Raw genomic sequence first — 15295 nt, 5'->3', positions numbered from 1 at the left:
GGCTCCCTCCAGACTGCTTTTAACAGGAGGAGGGTGTGGGGTCAGTGAGTGACCCTCGGCCTGTTACGCCTCATTCAGATGTGATGCTGGGTTTGCCTATGTAACGACAGCAGCCCACCCATGAGCTGCGGCCACAGAACAAGCGGGTGGCTCTCTCTGCTTCAAAAGGCCTCAAAAAGAGCTCTTTGTCTGCCCTTTTCACCATGATTCCCTTCCCCAGTGTGCACGTACCTGCTCTGGAGCTGGTCTCCTTGGTGAGAGTAAAGAGATCCCACTTCTCGCCTCACTGTGCTCAGCTGCACCACTTGCCTTGTCCTTTTTCTGGTGGTCTGTGGCCTCTCCAGGCACATGAGTCACCTCAGTAATGCAGCAAAGTGGTGGTTAATTTTCTGAGAGTCGGTGAGGTGAAACAGCTCTGCTCCTGCAAAATAGGGGCGCAGGCCTTGCGGCCAGTGCCAGTGCAAGGAAGGTGAGAGGGGCAGGTTGTCCCATGCCCCTGGCCAGGGCAGCTCAGCTGCCTGCAGCTGCTTGTCAAGTTGCAGGCTGGAGAAGGAGGGCTGCACTGAGACAGTGAGGAAGACAACATGGAGTGGGAGCAAGGTGTGAGAAGTGGAGAAGTTATCCAGTGGGTGAGAGGTAGAGCTGTTGTCTGCCTCCGCACACACCTCACTTCGGATCTGTCCTTTCCATCATCCCTTCATTTTCTTTCTTGCTCTCTCTTGCTCATGAAGACAAGGCTGAATTCCTCCTGATTGCCCCAGGCTGGTGCACAGGGGTCAGCACAGAGAGGAACAGCTCCTTCATAAGCACAAACTTGCAAATAGCTTCTGCTTTGCAGATGGGTTTTGGCTTTCCCCCCTGACTTAATCATGAAAAACCACAAAGCAAATGAAAGGGTGAGTTTATCCAAATTGCTGGTGGCCTACAACAACAGGAGGAATGTAACTACAAGCAGGAGTTTGTAGGGGTGGAGGTAGCACCTTTTTCTAGTTGGTTAACTTGGATTTGCATCTATTCCTCAACTGGCAGCCAGAGAAGTGATCTGCTCTGTGTACGGGTCAGACAGGATAGAGAATCCACGTATTCTCTCAGAGATCCCAGGGATGTTACCCCTGCTGCAGTGATGGGCTAAAGGATGATGCTTAAACGTGGCAGCTTCTCAGGTTTCCATGCGCTGCAAACAGAATTGCTCGGAGCAAACAAAGCCACTCAGTTTTGGCGAAGGGAGCACATACTGCATGCAAGAAGATCTGTGCTGTGGTGCCCTGCAATTTGGAAAGCAGGTCCCAGAAAGGTGGGCCCTGCTCAAACCCATGAGAGGGCTGCAGCCAAAAGTAATGATTTCAGGTGAAACCTTGATCAAGCAGGGAACCATCCTCATGACTGGAGGAAGCTGGAGCCAGACCTGGGAAATCAGGCTGGTGGCCCGGGGAGGGAGTGGTAAGTGCTGGAAATGAGAAGGGCCGATACATCTCTAGAAGACACTTTCTTCCTGGCAATTGCCAGTCCAGGGGAGGGTCTGCAGCTGCAGGAAGGCACATTTGGATATTATGGAGAACAACCTGGCAACCCAGAGTGTTTGCAAGATGCCCCAAGCTCTACACAGAGATTTACCACATCCTTTGGCAAGGAGCGAGTCATTAGTATCCAATTACACTGAAATCATACTTAATTCGAGACAGGTTAAGACACAAAGCAAATAAAAACATTTACTCACAGCTGCCAAGAAAGATAAACCTATAAAAGAGGTAGGTGGAGAAATGAGAGAAAACCAGGCTTCAGTTACCGGCTTTGAAGATTAAATCAGCAAGGCCATTCCCTCATATCCAGGCATTTTGCCGCAGGCTCTCCTGACACAGTGAGGACCAGAAAATCTATCTTCCTCCACACCTTACCCCTCAGGCTGAGTTGGCCAAGAATTGTTTCCTCATGGAGGAACAAAGTGCCTCTCATGTCTAATTTCCTTCTAAAAAAACAAATTCTTCCCCTCCAGAGAGGTCTAACACTTGAGTACGGAGCTCCTCCTATTTCTCCCCTATCCAGGACACACACTGGCCCTTCACTCTTGGCAAAAATCAGAATGATTTCACTCCTTTGGCATTACCTGGCCAGTTAACAATGCCTTGGCTCAAGTGCTAAACCAGAGTGATCTCACGGGAAAGGCATTGGCTTGATGCCTGAATGCCACCATTTCCTTTTTGCCTTTTTTTTAGTTCTTTCCCTTAAACTTTTTGTTCTGTAATAACTTAAATACCTCTTAATTGCCCTGCCTGCTATCAAGAATTATTCTGGTGGGCATACAGCAACGTGTGTGCACCTGGTCAGCCTTGGTATGGAGGGGACATCTTGCTTCAAGCTAGTGCTGTGGTTGGGGGCTGCTCCTTGGTTGATTGGACTTATCTTTTCGGAGAGAGGGTGAGACAGTTGACTCCCTTAATGGAAAAGGATAATGGAGCTGAAAGTTGATGTGGGAAGGTGAAAAGCAGGTTGCTGCGGTGCTGTGAAGAAGAAGGGAAGGTGAGGAAGTTGTGCTGGGATCAAAGGAATTGTTGGATGCAGAGGACATCCTGGGGCTTCCTGCTGTGCACGCACGTAGTCTCCTTCCTTACCCTATTACTGTGTCTTTTTCTCTTCACGTCTTCCACTTGCCTCTGCAGGCTTTCTCCTTCCACTTTTCCAAGCTGGCCTCACATAAGGACCGCACAGGGATCCCTGTGAGCCAGCTGCTGGCACAGTGTCCTCCCAGAACTGTCAGGAAATGGCCCAGGCGCGGCAGCTTGCCCCTGCACTGCTCCTGCAGTGTGTGGGGCTGGGGGAGGCATGGGGACACCACCAGCCCTGGGCCAGAGAGCAGAAGCACTGGTCCTGCTGTCCCAGGTCTGGGGGTTCATTTTCTGGTGTGCACTGTGCCGATATTCACACGGAGCAGAGGTGTTCTGTTGCATATTTGCACAGATATGGGTGTCTGTCCCAAGGCAGCGCACCAGAGCTCCACATCAGTAGCTGTTTATATGCTTGATATGAACATATTCATGCTTCTATTTCCTGTGTATTATTTATCATTAAATGATTTGTTAATAAACCTTAACCTCCTTTGTAAATTCATGCACATGCCTAATAGTTCTTTCTTTTAAGTCTGTGGTGTAATTAGGGAGGGTGGTCCATGAGTCCATGTCTCGGTGGCAATAGACTCTTCCTTTCCCCCAGTTTCCTCCTTCTTCCTCAGCAAGTATCTTCAAGGGTTGTTGGGCAAGCTAACTATGTATCAGTTACACTTCTATTTTTTGACAATCACTTCTTAATTAGCACATTGTTTGGATAAGTGTTAACTAACACAGGGGTAGGGCTATACAGTGGGCATCTTTAGCAGGAATAGTCTTGGTTTAAATTACGTGCTGTGTTTGATGGTGCTCTAACAGTCGTGCTGCCTCTCACACGCTGGACAAGTGGGCGGGCACGCTTCCCTCAGAAAAAATACCCATCTGTAAAGTGAGGGAAAAGGTAGGAGCAGGTTCACCAAGCCAGAAAAAGGTGGAGCTTCGTGCCCTGTACATCATCCCTTTTGGATGCTTTATTTCTCAATTTCCAACCTGATCCAACCTGTGAAGGTCAGGTATAAAGCCCATTTCACATGGGAACATGTTAAAAAGTCACCAGAGGAAGGATGGGATTCACCTTGAAAGCTGATGCCTGACTGGGTGACGCCTGGATTGGTAAAGAGATGTTTATACTGGAAGTGAAGGACGGCTGACTTCAGGGAATGAGCAGCCAGTCTGGGTGCATTTCACATTAAAGTCTGCCAGGAGCCCAAGGAATTGGCTATGAGACCTGACATATCAGGAGCACCCAGATGAATGCAGCCCAAGCTGTGACATGTAAAGGAAGCTGTTAAGGAGGCACTATACTTTCTCAGGGCAATCACCTGCAGACCAGCCGTGAGGTGAGAGGCCTTGCTGGTTTGCATGGGGGAGGGTTGGAGTCTGTTTGACTCTTAAGAATTCCATAATTCCATTCTGTTTTGCATGGACATCCATAGATTTGTCATGGATAAATTATTTTAATCGTGATTTTACTTAATATTTCCTGGACAGAGTGGGATTTTAGTGTTACAGGCTGCTTGCTGGCATTTCTTGATGAAGGTTGCAGTAAACTCTTACCCTGTGGCCCCCTAACTCATGTTAGGCTCCTGACATGCTCTACAGAGTGCTAAAGGATAGTGATAGCCATGCCTGCCCCATTTTGGCTACAGAGGTGAGGTCACTGGTGAGTACCTGTGGTGGAGGTCAGGGATGGCAAAGGCATCCTGTGCTGGCAGAGGTAACTAGGGACACTGCTCGGTGTGAAATGAGAGGTTGGCCTCAGGCTCAATTTCTGAGATCTCTCAAGGTATCTGTCAGGGGTCCAATAATAAGCCCAGTGATGAGCAGGAACCTTCCTGCCCACCTCAAAACCCCTTCTCTTTTGAGGTGGAATTGGGAACCAGTCACTAAGGATTACTGTGGAAGAACCACAGCCCTCCACCCTGGGAACTGAGCTATTGAAGGATGAGAGATGTGGTCCCGAGAGACACTCCTGGCAGGTTCCCACCTTAAAGACACTTTGAATACAAATTTCTGCACAATGTGATGCTGCTGAAGAACTATTGCCTCACCGTGAAGTGCTTCATAGCAGTGATGAGGGATGCAAATAACACCAAGAGCATACTATGTAGGTAACTGGAGATGTGATTTGTAGTCTACCCATACATAAATCTATTACCACCCCTCTCATTGCATTACAGTCTTTGGGATTATGAGAAGCAGCAGAAACATGCTCTGTACTGCTCCAGCTTGCCACCTCCCAAGGTTTCCCTTAAGTAAGATTCCCTGCACACCTGCAGCAGGGCAGAGATGAGGGAGATCCAATCCCACTGCATTAGGAAAACAGCAGCGTAAGTGACACGAGGAGGCAAAACTTGCCGAAAGCAAATCCATCAGAGGACTGACTCTGCACCTGTATCAGATCAGCCATCATCCCCACTGAAGGCAGGGTGGAGACACTCTGGGCTGGAGACAGTCTGTGCTTGGCTAGGTGAGGTGGGGACAGGGGGACACTGAGGGAAGAGGGGGGAGAGAATGTCCCAAAGTGCTTGTCTTCTCCCCAGATCGTGGTATACGATTACTCTAGGGCAGTTTACTGCCATGAACTGCTTGGTCATATTGCCCAGCCCTGGCTGCAGAGAGGCAGGGCTTCATGGTGAGAGATGTGCATCCCCAGGCAGCATAGATTTTACTGCAAAGCTGCTTCTTCCATGGCAAGGTCAAACCCTTTGAAGATGCACTTGAAATTTGATTTGTCTTGTGGCCAAAGGACTTTCTATCTGCCTTTTCTTTCTTTGCATTCCCTAAACTCAGCTGGGATCAGAAAGGCTGATTCCTGGGGAACAGCTGGATGGGAGCAGGGGACACAACACTGTGTGTGGGGCTATGGGCTGGCATCCTTGAGATGCTTCCTGAAGTGATAATTCAAAAGGACGTTAATCTAATAGACTGCAGCTTGGTACAATGAACACAATGTCACAGCGGGCGGTATCCTTGATCATTGCTTAAAGTGCATTTATCCAACTCCTGCCCAGCTTGAAAAGTGTTTCCTTGCTAACACCTGCATCTTTCCCTCATGCACCATGCTCCCCTTTGCTCACCTGAATCTCACATGAGGGAGTGGAGGAAAGAACTTGGCTGGAAAATATCCAAGCTTGCTCTTCTAATCTGACTTTCAGAAGGGAAAAAAAAGGCATTGGCACTCAGAAATGAATAGTCATGCTGTTTTTGCTGTGTGCCTAAAGGACATTTACAGGGCAAAAGAACACATGAAAGGAAAAGAGAGGAATTCGAAAAAAAGCTAAAGGACAGACATACTGCCTCTGTCACCAGTCACATGCTGAAGCAGGCGCTTGACTGGTTCAGGTGATGACTTGCTGTATGAAAACCTTCCTGCCCCTACACACAGTATTTTTGTTTAGCTGTGATACCATAACGTTCAATCCTTTATCTTCCAGCACTGAATCTTTGTTCTGCCCTGGAGGAATGACCCATGAGACTGTGATGGATGAGAACATAACCTAGGCAACCCTCTGGAGCTGGGACAGAATCTCAGCAGGTCTCTGACGTGGTGTAAAGTCATGTGCCAAGTATAACTTTAAAACCAGTCTCTCCTTTGAACCTCAGCATTGTCCTGGAGAAAAAAATACCCGCGTTCCTCCGCTCTGCCAGCTGAGCTGTAGAAAGGACATACTGAAATAGCATCAAGAGTGGCTTATGTTGAGCAGGCCAAGGCTGGGGAGAAACGTGACACTGGGACGGGGCTTTATCTCTGCGAAGTGATGAGCTGACGCCAGCTGGGAAGCCTGAGCTGGATCTGTGCTGTGAAACACGAGTCACTTCTCTATCGAACATCACTCTCTTTTCCTAATGGCAGAGCCAGGGTTGTGGCAGTGGGGTTTGCAGGGGAGTTCTCTGGCCTGCTAAGGTCGGAGCAGAAAACAAATCTGTCCCCCAGCCAAAATTCCTACTGTTAAAACTCTATGGTCACCTTTTCTTTAAATGCTCAGGAGGTCTCCTAGCACAGTGCCAGCTGTGCCACAGGTGTCCAGCCCTGCTGCCACGGCACCTACTCCCGGCTGCTGACCCAGCACTAGAGCCCGTGTTACTCTGCAGTGTGCAGGAGCCCAGGGAGGAGGGGTCATTCCTTCCTTTCCTCTAGCAGGGATACAGACACGTGAGATGATTTGATAACTGGCTCCCACAGGACTCTGCGATAACCAAGGAGAAGGGAAAGGGTCAGGGATGCATTTGGAAAGTGGGGGACTGTGTTAAAATAGTAAGGCACTTGGTTGCTCACTGTCCAACAGGAAGCGGGATTCTCCCAGTTTTCTACCTGGTGTGTTCTCCCCTTTTTCTAACTGGTTTTGTTTTACGTATATCCTTTCTTCTTTCACATCTCATTCTCACTGCAGGGAATATTTGGGGGTGTGGAAAAGCATGCCTGAGCCTGTTATCTGTCAAATTTGTCCCTGGCCCTGGAGAGGACCTATTTTTAGGTAGGCAGTAGTGCGGGGCTATTTCTTCCCCATATGCAATACTTCCTCCATGCAGTGCTTTGGACATACTTTTATGTCTTGCCTGTGAAATGCAGATCTCTTTCTGGCAATAATGTGTTGAGGGGATGTGGGTTTAGGAATCTCTGGGCTCGTAAAGTTGTGTACGGCTTGGCGAGACGCTGAACTGCTTGCCTCCTGTTTGCTATTCCACAGCACCAGCAGCCTGTCTCTTCAGGCTTACTGATTTTGAGACTTTAGAGGATACAGATGATTGCAGGGAAGATGACCAATACCTTGCTTTAATTACCATTTGGGGTCACCCTGCCTCCCCAAATTTTATGGTTCAGTCACCCACAGTTGTCTTACCCTGACCTCAAGGACTGTGAGGAAAACAGGACTTTATGTTGGAAGGGCTTTGTGTTGCCCTGTTGTCCCCAAAGCACTTGGATCCTTGCTGGCCTGCTGGCATTGCTGAGGGGCAGCAGGAAGCCATGGAACCCTTCTTCTCACAGGCAAGCAGCCAGGAACAGCAATTCCATGGCTTGGTATCCTGCCAGTGGTGGAGCCAAGGTATGCAGGGGTAACTTCCCAATGGAGTTCGTCCACATACTCTCCCTGTTTCAGGGTCTTTTAATAAAAATCTCTGAGGTTTGTCTGTTGTAATTTGTGTTGGCACTGCTGATGAATCTGGAAGTGAAATGATAATCTAGTTCATGTGCCCTTTTATCCCATGTTTATGTCCATCTGCTGCAAATTGTGGAACCTCCTTGTGTATGGATAAGACCAGAGAAGGCTGCTTTCAAGCACAATCCAGCTCAGGTCAGTGTCCATCCCTGATCTGAGAGAAAAGGGCAGACATCATTCCTGTGACTGGTCTTTGTAGCTTGTCCCTGAAATCCTGTGCCCCTGCACATTTGATGTGTTCCCAGTGACTCACCCTTAGAAGTACTTTGAGCTTGCTTCTGCTGCTGTGACGCTGAAGGAAATGTTGAAAGATGTAGTTGTCTCCCATGCTGGTCCTTGTTTTCCTGGAGATCTGAAACCATCTCTCAGATTGTTTTTAGATGGTGTCCAAATACTGACCACCTGTGGCCTAGTGTCACGTATGAATTGACAATGGCAGGACAAGGAGGAATGGATTAAAACTAAAGGAAGGAAGGTTTAGATTTGATATTAGGGGGAAGTTCTTTACAGAGAGAGTGGTGAGGTGCTGGAACAGGCTGCCCAGAGAGGTGGTGGATGCCCCATCCCTGGAGGTGTTCAAGGCCAGGTTGGATGGGGCCCTGGGCAACCTTGTGTAGAACCAGGCCTGGAGGTTGGTGTCCCTGCCTGTGGCAGAGGGGTTGGAGCTCTATGATCCTTGGGGTCCCTTCCAACCCATGCCATTCTATGATTCTATGAAGTACACTAAGACAAATATATATGTTGAGTGGAAAACTGTCGGGCTCAAAAGATGACTGCCTTCAAAAGCACTTGTCACTGTTACACATGCTCTTTGGCTGCATAAATGGAGTCACACACAAGGGCAGTAACAGTGTTTAATGGTGGGATGTTTAGTGATGATAATAAAATTATGAAATGCAAGATACCATTTGCAGTTTGCACTTGTATGGATGGGAAGGCTTCATCTTACAGCCTGCTCGTCGGCTTAGTAAGTTATTGCAAATTTTAGTGAAATGGGAGTTTCTGCAGCACTCTGGCCATAGGTGGGAATGCCAGTGCTCACCATCAGCTGCTGAGGGACTGCTCTCTGCAGGGTGAGAGGGCACAGACAAAAGGTGGGATAGATGAAGAGCCTCCTCCCCACCTCCCAAGGGATGCTTGGCTAAAAATGCAAGTATTTCCAGTCAAAACAACCAGCAGAGTTAGCAGGATGGGGAGAGGGGAAGGCCACATTGTTGTTTTATTTTAAAGCTCACATTTGGGTAGGCAGAAATGGAGGAAGCAACCTCATTTTTGTTAGGTTGTTGTATTGCTTGGGCAGTCAGGACTTGTCACCAGAGGTGAACAAAGCAGGGCAAAGCTGGGGGGAGACGGGCAGGTGGGTCTGGGGTCCCCACACACAGGCGATGGTTGCTTCCTCTCTTGTCCTGTAAGGGCATCCACCAGCCCTGTCCTCTTCCAGCAGCCAGACTCTAGTGCAAAGCCCTCAGGTGAGCCCCACTGACCTCGGGGGTGCAGGGAGCTGCTGGAGGCAGCAGGGTGGGGGTGGGTGTCAACCCCTGCCCAAGAGAAAATGGGCAGCTGCCCGCCTGGTTTAGGCATCTCCCAGTGGATGGGTGGCAGGGTGCTTGCCTGAGGACAGAAGGGAAGTGGGGTGGCGATGGGCCAGGGCACTGTCACCCCATGGACCAGGATGCTCCATGCCACCCACCACATTCAGGTGAGGATGCCTGGGCAAGGGGCCTGGTGTCTGTGGAGCAGACTTTGTCTCTGCTGGGCTTGGTGGCAAGGTAAGCCAGATGGGACCTATCCTCTGGTGAAAACACACTTTTTCTCCTTGCTTTCCAGTCATGCAAGAGAGCTATAGGGCAGATTTTCTGTGACTGACACATGACAGCCTCACACCACTGGTACAAGATAAGAGGTTGCAGAGGGGAATTCTGTGCATGCAAAACCCAGGGATGTCATTATGGCATTGAAACCTGAACCTGGACATCATTCAACCGCTCCTTCCTCCTCCAAATCCCTCTCCTAAACCCATTGCTTTGCAGCCAGCCTTCCAGGCTCTCCTGGCCTTCAGTCCACAGCCCACACACTGTTATTCAGCTGCAAAAAAAGAGTTAGAAACAGTATCTCTAAAAGCAAGGAGATCTCTGGGATCCAGTGTTCTGATTGTGTCAGTAAAGCCAGGTAACATTCCTGGGCAAGAAATCCTGTTTAAAAAAAAAATCATGAAAAAGTTGGTATTTTCTTCTGGCAGACATCCAGGTTTTCTGTCCAGGAGTGGGGTTAAAGCAGGTCCTCTTGCCCTTTGTTCATTCATTGAGAGATGGCTTGGGTTGGTGGCTCTTTGGAGGTGGAAAACTGTTCCATGTTAGTGTGCTTCAGCACATGGTAAAGAGGAGTAACAGGAGCAGAATCTCTCACCTTGCTGCCATCAGATGTCCTCTGCCAATGTGTCAGGTGTCGCGCTCAGCCTGTTAAAGGAAGGCTTTAGTGGGCACAGGCAAGGATAAATTCACCAGAATTACATCTCAGAGGTACACCACACTTTGAGAGGTGCCTTAGTTCACTGCCCAAAGTGCTGGCAAAGCAGTATGATCCCCCAGTTTTTTTCTATGCCCTGAACACCCCCTTCCTTACACCACCATAAGCCGGTGTTTCTGTGCACTGACATCTCTAACCCTCTGCTTTTCCACCCAGTTTCTGCCTGCGCAGGAGGGGAGGACGGCTTTGCTCATCTAATCCACAGCCCCTCATTATGTGCAAGGAGCAGCTGACTCAAAGTTAGGAGGGTAGGAATGAGGCATTCAAATTCCTCCAGACGTGAAAGTCACCTCTGACCCAACCATGGAGGGGAGGGAAAGAAGAGAAATAGCTTCTCGCTGCTGCCAGGAAAGGCTTCCCGCCGCCTCTGCCAAAGCCCCAGCTGTCTGCAGCTCAGCTGCTGGAGCAGCTTCTCCCGCTTGGCTCTGTGCTCTCATCTGCACCAGGCAGTCGAAGCAAAGGTGTGATTTCAAACAGGTTTAATTAAGCTATCACAAATTTCCTGTGAGTGCAAGACTTCAGAAAAATCTACTTGTTTTTATGTGGCCACTGACAAACCTATATTGCCAGCTCATCTTGAGCTCCTCATCCACCAAGACCCCTAAGTCCTCCTCAGGGCTGCTCTCAATCCATTTTGCCCAGCCTGTAGCTATGCTTGGGATTGCCCTGACCCACATGCATGACCTTGCATTTGGCCTTCACGAACAATGGGCTCCCCTCTGAATTCTGTCAAGGTCCCTCTGGATGGCATCCCTTCCCTCCAGCACGTCAACTGCACCACATAGCTTGATGTTGTCAGAAAACTTGCTGAGGGTCCCCTCAATTCACTGTCCATGTCACCAACAAAGATGTCAGACACTGCAAGTCCCAGTACCAAACCCTAAGAAATGCCACTTGTCACTGCTCTCTACTTGGACATTGAGCTGTAGACCACAACCCTTTGAGTGTGACTGTACAGCTAATTCCTTATCCACTGAGTGGTCCCTCCATCAAATCCATATCCCTCCAATATCGACACTAGGATGTCATGCAGGATTCTGTCAAATGCTTTGCACAAGTTCAGGTAAAACAGTGTCAGTTCCTCTTCCCTTATCCACCAATGCTGTAACCCTTCCATAGAAGGCCACCAGGCAGGGTTGGAGGAGGTGATCCTTGAATACTAAGCTGCGGGTTTTGACCTTCTTCCCTTCAGTGCTTTGTCCCATGATACTCTACCAATCAGACAGTCTGCTCTCCTGAAGGCCGGGACAGTGAGCTTGCTATGCACCCTCCTTGCTGCCCTGAGGATCTTGAATTCCACTATTTCATGGTCACTGCAGCCAAGGCTGCTCTTGAGCTTCACATTCTTCACCAGGTCCTCCTTGTTGGTGAGAAGAAGGAACAGCATAGCAGCTCTCTGCATGGGCCTCTCTATCACTTGGAGAAGGAAGCTGTCATCAACACACTCCAGGAACCTTCTAGTATTGCTTGTGCTCTGCTGTGTTGTCCCCCCAGCAGATAACCGAATGGTTGAAGTCTCCCCTGAGGAGGCTGCCCCTATCTGTCTATAGGTTGGCCTCATCTGCTTGGTCTCCCTGGTCAGGTGGCCTGTAGCAGACCCCCACTATAGTGTTCCCTGTCCCTGTCCTCCTTTTAATCCTGATCCATAAGCTTTCAGTTGGCTCCTCACCCATGCCCAGGTGGTCATTGCCATAGAATCAACCCCGCCTAATCTCCCCTGCCTGTCCTTCCTACAGAGCCTGTATCCTTCCACCCAATGCTCCAGTCATAGGAGCCATCCCATGGTCTCCATGATGCCAACAAGATCACAGCCCTGCAGGTGTGCACATGCCTCTAACTCCTCTTGTTTATTCACCATGGTGTGAGGTTTGCACAGAAGCATTTCATTTGGGCCTGCAATGAAGCTGAGTTACTAGATGGAGTGGATGGAATTCCTTTGTGTGGAACTTCAGGTGCTCTGCTGACCTGTGATCCTTCTCCTGACTCTGGTCATCTATTGCTGCCACTGGCATCAAACTGGTAGGAGCAGGATGGATTGAGGTTCCTATCCATATGCAACTTTAGTTTAAAGCCCTTCACTTTTTTTCACTTAAACACATCCAGCTTTATATTTCCCTGAAGTGCCATTTCCAAACTGGTGTTGCATGCAGATAAAGGGTCCTGTTTTGAAGTTGGGGTCTGCCCCTGGAAACTAGGGGACTTGCTCAGTGTCTGTATAGTATATTTCAAACACAAACCCTATGCAGTGATAAGGTAGTATAAACATGGGAGCTTTCTATGAGACACTTAACAGAGAAAGTATTGTTGTTACTGATTAAAAAAGAAGACAATATTCTGATTACATGTACAGTACAGTGGTAAAGTGATTTTCTACAGTACATGCTGGGACTTTGGCTTAAATTTGAGGATGAGATATTTATTGCTTGTACAGTTGTGTGATAAATTATTGGCAAGTAGAAGCACAGATGGCTTTCCCTTAAGATCAGGCATCACATGCCACAAATTATCTGGGAAATTGTCATTTTAAAAATAACTCTGGAACAAGTGCCAAGCTGAGAGGGATATCAGTGTCTAATAAACAGATATAAACACAGCAGTGCTCAAAACTAAAATGTATTTGAATTAAACTATGCAGATAGAGAGCATATACAATTAGCACCTATTCTCTAGCAGTACAAATGAAAGCTTTTCATACTGTATTTCTTCTGTCTCTTTCTCATCAGGGAATTCAAATAATGTATCTGATGCATATTTAATCCGATGTGGAGCTAATGGCTGGAATAGTCACGTTAGATTCTTATGTTACAGCTCCTAAAAGAAAAAGAAATCGTACCAGAAGAAAGTTAATCACAGTTACAGGCAAGCGGGGGGAGAGGTTAAAAGTGCTTTTTCAAGGTGGTGACATGTTTACACCTTGAAGTGGCTGAGCTCTGGCACAGCCATCACTCCTATTGTCTCCTCCAGCAACTGCATGTTCCTCACTGCTTGGAAAATCAAGATCCTGCAGTCCGCTGAAACACACAGGGAGAATTACACCCCACATCTCGCGGTCATGGCTGCGTGTTCAAAACAGAGTGTTGATTAGGCTGCGGCCTGCAGCTGGGCAGATTGGGGCAGCCCTGCGCTCTCTGCCACCATGCAGAGATAAGCAGTTTGAATTTGCTTATCACTCGCCCTCTTCCTCCTTGAGCAGTGAAGGCCGCCATGTGTGAGTGAGAAGAGCCAGGGCCCCACTGGACGTGTGTGTCGTCCCCGTCCCCCCCCCCCCCCGCCCACCAGCCATCACCTGTCCCAGCCTGTCCTCCTCTCACGCGCTTATATGGGCACGGCAGGACGGCATCTTGTGACGCCGTGCTGCTAAAAACAGCCCCGGCTCCCTTCAGCCCCTCGTTTAAACAATGTCCTCCGGCCAGAGCAACCCAGAGAGTCTCTGATCACAGCACAGCCTTGGACTTATTTCAAGGGAAATTAAGCCGGAAACCCCTCCACGAGGCCGTGATCCTGAGCCTATGCCCCTGGAAAAGCTAGGGATGAGCACCTCCGTGAACTACAAGTCCTTCTCCAAAGAGCAGCAAACCATGGATAACCTGGAGAAACAGCTGATTTGCCCCATCTGCCTGGAGATGTTCACCAAGCCTGTGGTCATCCTGCCCTGTCAGCACAACCTCTGTCGGAAATGCGCCAGTGACATTTTCCAGGTAGGTTTCTTCCCGCAGAAAGCTCTGCTTCCCAACCAGCTGGCTGAAATGAATGGAAAAGCAGATTTTTACATGTTCCAGTGAATTGTTTTTCACAGTTAGTAAGTAAGACTGAGGGGGGGGAATGATTTAAAGCAGAATTTGAGTGTCCCTGGGGGCTGGGGCTGAGCTCGCAGCAGGCTGAAGTGTCGTGGGGTCACAGCTCTTAGTTGTGGGGACATGGCCATGTGCATGAGCTGAGACGCTGGCCCCTTACCCTGCAGTCACCAGGCGCTTTCCTGGGGGCGGCTTGTGGGACCTCCCTTCTCCTTGGGCATGTTAACAAATGTTTTCATGACAAGCATGTTCTTGCCCTGCTGATTTTGAACGAGGTTTTCACGGTTTTGCATGGCCTTACCTCTCCTTGTGCTGCTTGGCAAGAGCAGGCCTCCAACCCCTACCTGCCAACCAGGGGAGGCACAACCATGGCATCGGGAGGCCGCTTTCGCTGTCCCTCCTGCAGGCACGAAGTGGTCCTCGACCGGCACGGTGTCTACGGGCTGCAGAGGAACCTGCTGGTTGAGAACATCATTGACATCTACAAGCAGGAGTCCACAAGGTAATGAGTGAATGCGTGCTGTCCAGAGGACGTTTGCCTCGAAAGTAGATGTGGCGTAGGAGACATGTGGCCTTTGTTCATTCCATGTGCCACACATGAGGTTGATTTAGTTGATTTCTTTCTTGGCAATGCAGAAGGGGATCATGCTGCCATGCATGCCAGTCTGTTTGCTGTACCATGAAGTCAGCTCTCACTGAGCACAGAAAACCTTATCCAAGCAGATGCTGAATTTCCCCACTTCCACTTATGGCAGAGAATTGTACCATGCTTACTCACATGAGCAATACTTACCTCTGCAAGCAAAGCCCTTGAAGTCAGCATGGATACTCACACAAAGAAGGGAACAGTTGCTAGGATCATTTATTTTAAAAACATTTTATTTTAAAAACAGTTCGGATGATTCTTATTTGTTTTACCTGTGTGTTCTTGTGCCAAAGGAGGGGAAAAATATCAGATCTTATCAGAAAATCATGAGGGATTGACAGTGCAAACAAGACTAAAATAATGCCAAATCAAAACTCAATTAAAAAATCTCAATTCCTGTCAGCCACAGATATGAATTAAGTCTTATTTATGACTCCATAAAAGACAAGGAATAGCCAGAAATAATATGTATTAGTATCATGTAGCTGGGCACAAGAACCAGAACCCCAGGGCAGAAGAATGGGTTAAACCCAATAAATAAGACTACTGAAAGTTAACTGCCTGCAT

At 48.6% G+C, this 15295-nt stretch overlaps 1 protein-coding gene across 1 annotated transcript in view; it reads left to right on the top strand.

The window, feature by feature from the left end:
• Positions 1 to 13708: 13708 nt before the first annotated feature.
• The window catches only part of TRIM55 (tripartite motif containing 55), a 39611-nt gene continuing 38024 nt past the window's right edge, over positions 13709 to 15295 (top strand). The window contains exons 1-2 of the mRNA XM_084280587.1: positions 13709 to 13986; positions 14412 to 14584. Of these exons, the coding sequence (XP_084136713.1) occupies positions 13798 to 13986; positions 14412 to 14584 (362 nt within the window). The 5' untranslated portion in view covers positions 13709 to 13797. The remainder of the gene's footprint in view (positions 13987 to 14411; positions 14585 to 15295) is intronic.

This window comes from Gallinula chloropus (assembly GCF_964237585.1).
Source record: "Gallinula chloropus genome assembly, chromosome: 2".
NCBI lineage: Eukaryota > Metazoa > Chordata > Aves > Gruiformes > Rallidae > Gallinula > Gallinula chloropus.
This window is presented reverse-complemented; position numbering and strand designations above follow the sequence as displayed.